This window comes from Poecilia reticulata, linkage group LG18 (assembly GCF_000633615.1).
Source record: "Poecilia reticulata strain Guanapo linkage group LG18, Guppy_female_1.0+MT, whole genome shotgun sequence".
Taxonomy (NCBI): Eukaryota; Metazoa; Chordata; class Actinopteri; order Cyprinodontiformes; family Poeciliidae; genus Poecilia; species Poecilia reticulata.
Window position 1 is genome coordinate 17,441,615 of NC_024348.1, and position 9,992 is coordinate 17,451,606.

Consider the following 9,992-nt stretch of genomic DNA (forward strand, 5'->3'; position numbering starts at 1 on the left):
ACAATTTTAAACTATGAACCCCATCATGCTATTAAGAAATTACGCCCCACCGCTGTGATAGGGAAACTTAGTCGAGATGTTCATTATCCAGAAACCCAGATCAAATGTAATGTTAATTATTATCAAACCTTACTAACGCCATTTAGCGTGTTAGTGTGGTTACCCGTCAGTTTGTTGTCCTATTTKCCGTATAAATTCCTCCACCTCCATCGGAGTGTGAAAGAGGAAACGATTCCCACGGTGGGAGATCCTCATCTTTGCTGGGAATATAAGTCCAAAGTTTATATTCAGCTTACGGTTTCACTATTGCTTCCGTTGTTTTACCACCTCCGAGGACAGGTCAGGGAAGAACATCACATGGACATGGATACGACCATGGACAATAATGAGGATTAAGTTGTTAGCATACTGGCCGAAGTCGGACAGCAACTTCAAATGTGTAAGCTAAGCTCCACAATTAGCCTACCATGTTTACACTGAGCACCACTTCTTCTTTTTATGGCAGTTCATAAAACACTGAGAACGCTGATGTTATTGCGCCCTCTACTGCGCATGTGGGACACTTTCAGGTCGTTTGCAGTTCACACTAGAGAACACATACAGGTCGCATATATTTGGAAGTGTGAACAGCCACGGCAAAAAATCTGATTTGACAAAAAATTGGAGTTGGGTCACTTCAGGCTGCAGTGTGAACGCAGCCTTAGATGGATTGGAAATTATGTCTCAGATCAGAAATTATTATTTCTGATTTGAGAGGATGGTTTGGAGAGACAATCCTTCCAAACACTCAATTTCTTGTTTTGCTTTGACAAAAAATCTAAGCTTACAAAGCGCCATTGGGCTGAGCCCAATGGAGCATGTTGGCATGTAAACCACTGAACAAGTCTGGCTGGTTTTGGAAAGCAACAAGGGGACGGACGGCCTCTGTCCAGATGAAAATAATACAGCAGTAACAGTTAATCTGAATGAACTGGACCTGTATCTTTTTGACAGCTAAGACAGCAGTCGAGATGTTTGGAGAAATAATAATAATTATAAAAAAGTCTGAAACGTGGTGGAAATGGTTTGGTCCTGATTTGCACTCGTAAATCAAGACGGGGTGCTTCACAGTAAATGAGTCAACTGTTGATTCATCTTTAGTATTCTTTAGTCAGACCAAGGCCATCTGTATAAAGTATAAGCTGAAGATCAACCCAAACTAGGACACCAAGTAGACAAACAACAACAAATTAAGAAAATGTCTCAGATTAATACTCTGATTGGCAAAGTCCTAAACAAAACAATTAAAGTTGACTCCTGCCTTTTCATGGTTCAGGATTCGTAAGCTCACCTATTCACAGATTTTACTGTGTAACAAATCTCCAAATTATTCTAGACTATTTTTGTAGAGCATATATACATTTCTTTTAAAGAAAATACAGTTTGGGACATTAAAACTCCTAGCTGCAATGCTACTTGATACACTGTTGGCAGCCAAACTAGGAATAGTGTTTATTTTCTTTTCCAATGATTATCTGTTCCCCGAAAAGCAATTTCCCCTTAGAGATCAATAAAGGACTTTTCTTCACTAAAAGCAGAGATAAGGGAGACTATAGATGCTAGCATCTGTGGTATTGCTAAGATGATTTCCATTGTGCACATTATTGCATATTAATGTATATTTGTTATTTGAACTATTAAAATAGGCAGATATGAGCAACTTTTGAATGGAATCTCAAGTATTCACAGATCTTAGCTCTTTGTGGGCGTCTGTGGTACCGAACCCCTGTGATCACCAGGAGTTATGACTCCTGGCAGTATCAGCTGCTAAATCATGGGTGTGGTTGGTTTTTCAAAGTCAGCTTTTCCATTTTGGCTTCATTCATTTTTAATAAATAACTGTCACATCTTTTGTGTGGTTTCATACTCTTGAGATTAGTTTTTTTTTTATGTTAAAACCTGGTGCAAATCACTTACAGTCCTCACTTACTTGCTTTGCACATCATTTCATACACACTGTTGTCGTCGCCCGAGCCAAGCATCTTCTGAAACAAAAAAGAAAAATATCAGGAAATAAACTTTATGCCTCTCGTAAGTTGCAAAAGAAACGGTTCAAGCGGGGCAGTTTGTGTTAATTTGAATTCACACAAAGCTGCTGTTCATCTCTTGTCTTTGCCGTAAGGCTTTTTTCAGTGTGTTCACAAATATTACACTGTGGGCTCATAATTTTTAGAAGAAACGTCCATTTGCCGCAGCATCTCCCGAAGCCATAAAAGTAGAGAGGACTCTCCATAAAGCCGGCTGTGCATCCGCATGGTGATGAAATATTCAGTGTTGTCATAACCGTTGTGACATTAATAATTAAGGGTTCTCACTTCCTTGCAGGACTTGTAATTTCAGGGCTGTAACATGATGTTCAGGAGGTGTACTGTAACGCTCCCCCCTGGCTCACAGAAAGCATGTTTTTGGGGTTTTTTTCTGTCTCACTTTGACAACAGAGCTGCTCCAGAGTCGGCCTATTTGCTAATTGCATGCTGAGAGACAGACAAGGCTATGATCAGGGTAATTATGAAATCAGACAATCTTCCCCTTTTAGTTCAAACATATCATTTAGGAAACAACTTGAGGAGTGTGGGCTGATTCAGACTGCATCCAGAATTAGAACCAGATTATTATGGGTAATAATTTGCTGCTTTTTCTATCTGGCGTCTGTGGACATGAAGCTGTGAAGAGTTGCATCACTGACAGCAAAACACACCCTGAACACTTCCTTTATTATCTTTTTTTCAAGTTCAGCAAAAAAAAAAGAAGAAAAAAAAAGCCTATTTCAGCAGTCAAGGTCCTTCGCTAATTTATACATTCCCTCTTCAATAACAAATGGCTGTAGAGATCTGCAAAATTTATGAGACATAGCTCACTTGGATCAAAATATCACCATCCAGCACGCTGAGATCTGTCTGCAGTTTCCAAGCAACACAGCCAATCATGACTCAATTACGACACCGCGCTGTTCCTAGAACTGCAAATGAGCTATTGGCTACCATGAATGCATTAATTGACAGTTGAGATTCTTTGCAGACCCAACAGGTTGAAGGAGGAGGGGGGGGCATGGGGGAGGATAGAGCGGCTTATTTACCAACTGCTCCGACGCAGAATTTTAATGGCGCGCCTCAGAACAGCGTGGCATTTTCAAAAGAACAAGAGAGGTATTTATTTACTAACCACAAATGCTAAATCATTTTACAGATGTCTAGTTTCACTGCTGCAATGCGAGCAGACAGAGCTGAGGCATGGATTTCTGTTACAATGGACAGGAAATCTAACATTTTGGAGCAATGAGGGAAAGATGGAAAACCTGGTCAGTTTAAAAGCGAGCTGGTTTTGACTATTCGTGGCGACCTGCTGTTTGTGTGGGTTTTTTTTTAAATATACAGTAGTGTAGCTCTGGAAAAATGAAGAGCCCACTGCAATGAACCAGTTCCATCAAATATTGATTTTTGAACTCTTCCTGAGGTAAAACATTAGTATTGTTGTTTCTAAATGAATATAAACTTGTTTCCTTTGCTTTATTTGAGGTCTAAAAGCACTGCATCTTTTTCGCTATTTTGACCATTTCTCATTTTCTGCAAATGAATACAAAATTTTTGCTTGGAATTTCGGAGACATGTTGTCAGTAGTTCATAAAATAAAAACACAATGTTCACTTTACTCAAACTATAAAGAGTATAATTACAGAAACTGATCATTTCAAGTGGTCTCTTAATTTTTTCTACATCAGACTTTAGATGAACTTGCTTTAAAAAAAAGTTGGAAAACCATAAGGATTTCATGATTTCCAAAGAAACAACTGCTAACAATACAGATCACTTTTTGGCAATTCAGTCCCGTATTTACGTGTTCAACTGCCAGAGCTGGGACATAAATCCAGGAGAACGATCTCGTTAAAACGAGACACTTTTCTGTTATGACAAGATAATAAAAAAACTTGCTGTGATGAGAAACTTTCTTATTTTCACCATCATTATTACAAGATGCAATACGAGTCATGACAAGATTTATATCTCAATAAAACCAAAATATATTCTTGTTTAAATAAGAAATGTCATGTCCAAAGAAAACCAAATGAGAAGATGGAGCTCCTCTTTTAAGAAGTTGTAATATGTCAGTAGAAAGTTTTTTTTATTTGTTTAAAATATGATACAAACAAATTTTCATTCTAATGACAATTCGCATAGTTATTCTGCAAGAAGAAGTTTCATTTATATAGCACTTTTTCAGCAACAAGGCAGTTCAAAGTGCTAGCATCAATACAAGTTGCTGCTAGCAATGCAAGCTAATGTTAAAAAAATAAGCTAATGTAGTGCACAAAAGGAGGCTTAATTTGGTGCAGATACATTGATTATTTGCTCATTTTAATATATGACAGCCATATTGAATGAGTAATTGAGGGTAAATCTAAAGACTTCTGACATCAACAGTATTTCTATTTCAGTTTTTATTTTATTCTGAGTAAACCCCCTTAGTGTTAGATTTCACATTGGACTCAAATTGTAAAACTTTGCCACCAAGTACATTAGCAAACCGGCGTTAACTGAGTTGCCATGACGATCAAATGCATACAGATTAGATTCAATGGCATGCATGGCACAAGCTTTCAAGTCAGAAGCTAATTTAATCAACCTAATTCATCTTTCTTTAATGCTCCAAAGATAAATGAATCATCCAGTCTGTTACGGTGTAATCTGAGGGAAGGAAACCGTTTCCTCAAACGGGGTGAGCGTAATGGCACCGTCATTCAAATAATAAACAAATCTTTGGAGTTCGCCTGGCTGAACAGTGCTGCAAATGACACTGCAAAACGCATTATGCAAAGCAAAGTCAGTGGACTCGACAAATCCCAGAGGAAGGAGCGGCACTACGGTACCTCAGTCGGCTTCCCCGGATTTGGATAGGATTATTCATTGCACAAAGGCTGCGTACTGCACATAAACGGCTGCTTGTTCTCTCTGAGAAACATACAGTTGGAAACTAATTTGTATTTATTGAAAGCGCACAGTAATAGATTCCAACCCTGATTAAATGGCGTTCATAAATTTACGACATAACGTGCATTTATGCCTGTAATTCGCCAAGCATGATCTCGCAATATAAGGACACAACACAATATGAGTAGCGGTACTGCATTCTCTGTGTTTATATTTGAGTTCTGTTCTCCCTGAATAATTCAACTCCCCCTGCCGCCCCCCCGCCGGAGCAGTTCACAGCTAATTAACTAAGAAGTGTGAAGCCATAGTCAGCTAGTGGATGTGACGCTGGGCCCGTGAGTGATTCAGCCTGTGAACGAGGCAGGGGACTGATCCATCTTGGATTTATTGACAGAGCAATGCTCCGCTAGCGCACAAATCACTGATGCATCAAGGGCTGATTAATTGGAGGTTGGGGGAGACGTAGCAGATTGGTTAATGAAAGTGCAGAAAGCTCAGCTAGCGGCCAGGACCCTGAGAATTTCTTTTCCAGGATACATACAAGCGTGGACTTGGTGCACAATTTGGACCGCTGAGATGAATTTTAATCACCCTAATAGAAGATGCACGCTTGTGCATGTTGTGTCTGTTGTGCTACAACTATAGGCTTATTCGGGTCCCCGCGGAGAGACCTGTGTTTGACTCCAATGCTCCCCTGGCAGCTCGTTCTAGGCTTACAGCAAGCTCTGCAGCAGCAGTCTGATCAAATCACGCTCAGTCTGCAGTCACTCTCAATTAGCTGTGCTGCTGAGACGATAAGTACATCTCAACAGCTGTTAGGGTGTCTAAATTTCCCTTGAGGACAAATTCTCCATATGTTGACTTGAGGCATGAGAGAAAGTCAAAAGTTGTTGCTGGTAAAGATGAAGAAAGTATGTGGTAAGAACAGAGTTTTTGATGTTTAATGAGATAATGTGGCATGCTGTTATAGTTGCAGGCTGAAAATGGATTTTGGCAGCTGCATTTAAAGAATTGTTTAAGTGTTGGACTCTCAGCCCAGCTAGCGCCTGTTGGAAGTACCGTCCTCACCTCAAGGTGTGAAGATAATCAATGGAGAGCAAGGCAGCACCTGATACTCTGTTGTCTTCGTTATTGATGTATTGATCTTTAGCTGTGAAAGTTTTGAGAAGTTTCTGTTGCTTGGTTCCGCTCTTATCATAAAATCTACCAGTTAACCCTTCTAGACCGAATGGGTCGGCGACCATACAGCCAAATTTGCAGTACCGTAATTCCACCACATTTTGAGCTACATGACAAATTCCAACGGTTAATAAAAGGGGAGACGTTGCATTTTCCAGCCAACCTCGGGTTATTATGGTAATATCACACCCGCCATATCAGGAAGTGAAATTAATCTGAGGGGTGCTCTCTCAATAGACGGTAAATTGTGAAAGTAACTTGCTAGATATTGAAAGTTCCAATTGTTATGGATAAATGGGGCAAATATACATTTACTCATAGGACATTTAAAGAACTGCGTACAATTAAAATATGCTAAAATATCCAGGCGGAGATTTGAAACTTAAGTATTAAAGGCTTAAAGTTGAGTTCAGTAACTTTAATAAGAAATATTTTTTACACATTTGTTGAAACTTGTACTGTTATGATGACAGCATGGTATGAGGCAGACAATCCTCTGCTTTCCCCGAGTGTTAATTAGAAACAACCAATCAGAGCCAGGAGGGTCTTAGTGCTGTCAATCACCCTGAATATGGCGCTGCCCGCCCCTTTTTTGATCTCTGCTACGCTACAGCTAGCAGAGCTGGATATAAATGCCACTGACAATGGCTTAATGCTTTTCCTGTAACGGTTAAGTTGTTTCTCTGAGTACATGAGGTTGATTGACGGCACTAAGACCCTCCTTCTGGCTCTGATTGGTTGTTTTTGAGCGGGAGCAGTGAATTTCTTCAGACGACAACACCTCAGGGAAAAGGTGGAGGAGATGGATCTTTTCACAGATCATCTGTCTCATACCACACTGTCACAACAAGTCAATTCCAGATTCAACAACAGGAGACAGGAACCGAGTTTGGAAGGAGTTACCAGCTTCTCCTTCAGAATGACGTGAAGCTCTTTATGGCCGTGGCTTTTGGCGATCTCTGCAGGAGTCTGGCCGTGTCGATTAGCCGTGCGCAGAGCTCGTTCAGCGCCCGGACACTGCAGGAGCAGACCCGAGATGCTCCTGAATCCATACCGAGCGGCGAAGTGGAGGAGTGAGGGCACGTCCCCATGGTGGACCTCTGCTGTGAGCGTTTAAACAGATGTAAAAACCCGTTCAAATCAGCAAAGGAAAGCCTCAAAATGAGCATCTGCTCCTCATCCTATTCTACTTTTGGCTTGTTTTTTTTTTAGCTGTAATGTCTGTTTGGATGGAACATGAGGGTGATGTAAAGCAATGTGGTCAATCTGACACCTCCAGGAGAGTCAAAGAAAGACGGCTTGGAGGCACTTTATTGACCTGTTTGTCATGGCAACATCTCCCTCTGCCCTTTCTAACAGAGTAAAAGATCAATCCCACAAGCTGATGAAGCCATCAGTCTACCACATAATGAGCTGAGAAACAATGGAAAGCCTTTTTTTTTCTCCTCCATTATGCTGGATAATGTTGATCATGCTATAAGAATGTGTTCCCACTGTGTGTTGCATGTTTTTTTTTTGTCTATTTAAATTGGTTTGTGATGTTTTGTCATTAAGTTCTATAATTTCCTAAATAACACCTTATTTTTTCACATTAAAGCATAAATCCTCTGTTTTGGAGGATTTATGCTCCAAAACATAAAAATTAGAAGATGCCAAACAATCCAGACGATGCCAAAAGTTCTCAAATAGATCTCAATGTGGACTCTCAATGCTAAAGACTTGAGTCATTATCAAACTTCTTTTAGGTTTTCTTCCCAGGAGACGGACTTTCTCATAACACCGGTCAACAGCCAAAACATTGTCTGGGGTTTTTCAACTGTTTTAGGATAATGTTGATGTGCTGAATCCAAAAATCACATTGGTTTTGCTCAATCAGGTCAATTTTCTGAACTATGGATGCAACATGAGCATCAAAATGTATCACTTGTTCTCACATGTGGATCGGTTTCCTCAGATTCTGGGATCAGTGATCAGCAGGAGGAGAATTTTGCACAATGAAATGTTAAATTTACATACCCTTACCATTATCGGTGTTTATCATTCAATTTACAGAAATCCAACTTTGTAACATTTAAATAAAACACTCTGTTAGAAAACTTTTTTTTTTTTTCCTAAAACGTTTTTTGAATGAGAAATATTAACGTAAATGAACTGATGGTGTCACTAAAACGTAATCAATTGAGTCAGAAGACTGGATTTCTCTCTAAATCAAATTAGAATGAAAACCTGCCCTGATTGAGAAAAATTTATATCATTTTTTTTGATTCAGTGATGCAAAATAGTCCTAATTAAAAAACAAAAAAAAACAACAACTTCCAAAAACGTTCTTTTTGTAACCCAGTGTAATCTTTTAGCCTGTATTGTTAACTCGACCCAGTGCAGGAGTGGGAGACAGAACTGCAACCAAAGGTTTTCCACCTGATGCATGAAGCTGCAGGTGAGCTGGAGAGCTCCTACGATGACATCCTAATGCACAAAGTTGCATTAAAAGAAGGTGCTTCCTTGGAGTAGTTAGACTTGTTACGGCCCTGGGCCTTAAGGGCTGGGCTGCAGGTGTTGCTTTTGTCTGTCCTTGTGCTCCTCCCCTTTACAGGTGCTGCTGATCAGGTTGATTGGGAATGCAAAGTACTTAAACCTGGCTGTCTCCATCTTCTGGGTCGCCTTCAGCGTCCACTCTACCACTTATGGTGTTCAGTTGCCAGGCCTCAGCTCCCCTCCTTTTTGCACATTTGCGTTTGTCTTTGTTTTGGCACTTCAACACTTCCATATGCACTCATACAACACATACAAGCATTTGCATTACACCACTGATATCCACAATCCATTGTTGTTTTGTTAATAAATATTCATTTTTCTACACTTTAACCCCTGCATGGTCTCCCGTTTTGTTATGACCTTGAGCCAGTCGTAACAATTGGGGGCTCGTCAAACGGTTCTGTCGGTTATGTTCGGTTCGGTAAGTTTGGCTTTTGTTCTTACTGTGTTAACTGAATTACGTTCTTCTTTGTGAGCGCTTGTTTCGCATTGGTCAACTGCTTGTTRGCGTTTYGCTCTGGACGCTAATTTCCATGCGTTTAATTGGTGACGGGGGAAGCCCGTGACGCAATTGTCCTTATTTGGACTTGTGCGCTCTTGGGGGATATGCAGGTGGTTTAGATGAAGTGCGGTGCATTTTTTGTTGGAGCGGGATGTTTGTTCCATGGATTTGAGTTTAGCGATAGGTAAGTGGCAAGTTTTTAATTGTGCGCTAATAAAACGTTTTGAGCAGGTGTCCCCTTGTAGGCTTTAGCGGCGTTTCCCAACAGGGGTTTCACCGCGTTCTCTACTAGTGTGGAGGTTCGGCGGGTGGAGCTTCCCTCTTCCCCTTTCCCTTCATCGGCTCGGGAGCATTCCGTGGTTTCGAGGGGGTGACAGCCTGCTGGTCGCCTTTCTTGTACCACTGGTTTTAAATGCATAAGAACCCATCGCCACGCCTCACGAAGACTAGGGTTGAGTTTGTAAGCTTCTTCGCTAGGCAGTTAGBGGGGACACGCTGCGGGTGGTCATTGTTGGAGTTTTTATTGTGCATGTTGTCGCTTGTCCATTTCTATAACATGGATCAAGTTGGGGTTTTTTATGGTTGAAACCTTCTTGGAAATGTGTGCTAAGAGCAATTATAATGATGGCAGAGCATTATGGTGATCACTGGAGTGTCACGTATGTGATCGGCACGTCTAGAAATTTTAAATTTGAGATTGGTGTGTGCTTAAGCCTTGTCTAAACTCGTCTCCGTCCTTAATGGCGAGCGTTACTGGTTTGTCCGGTGGGCAGCAAACAGACTTGCGTTTCAAGTTCAGTGGAAGGAAAGTG

The 9,992-nt window shown here is 40.7% G+C and overlaps 1 protein-coding gene across 3 annotated transcripts in view; it reads right to left on the reverse strand.

The window, feature by feature from the left end:
• The window catches only part of LOC103480794 (B-cell scaffold protein with ankyrin repeats), a 27,684-nt gene that overhangs the window by 9,812 nt on the left and 7,880 nt on the right, over positions 1-9,992 (reverse strand). The window contains exons 6-7 of one of the 3 annotated variants that reach the window (XM_017310513.1): positions 7,047-7,243; positions 1,970-2,024 (exon numbers count right to left, since the gene is read on the reverse strand). In XM_017310513.1, the coding sequence (XP_017166002.1) occupies positions 1,970-2,024; positions 7,047-7,243 (252 nt within the window). Of the gene's footprint in view, positions 1-1,969; positions 2,025-7,046; positions 7,247-9,992 lie in introns of all 3 variants that reach the window. The other 2 variants (XM_017310514.1, XM_008435972.2) reach the window with 2 other exon arrangements.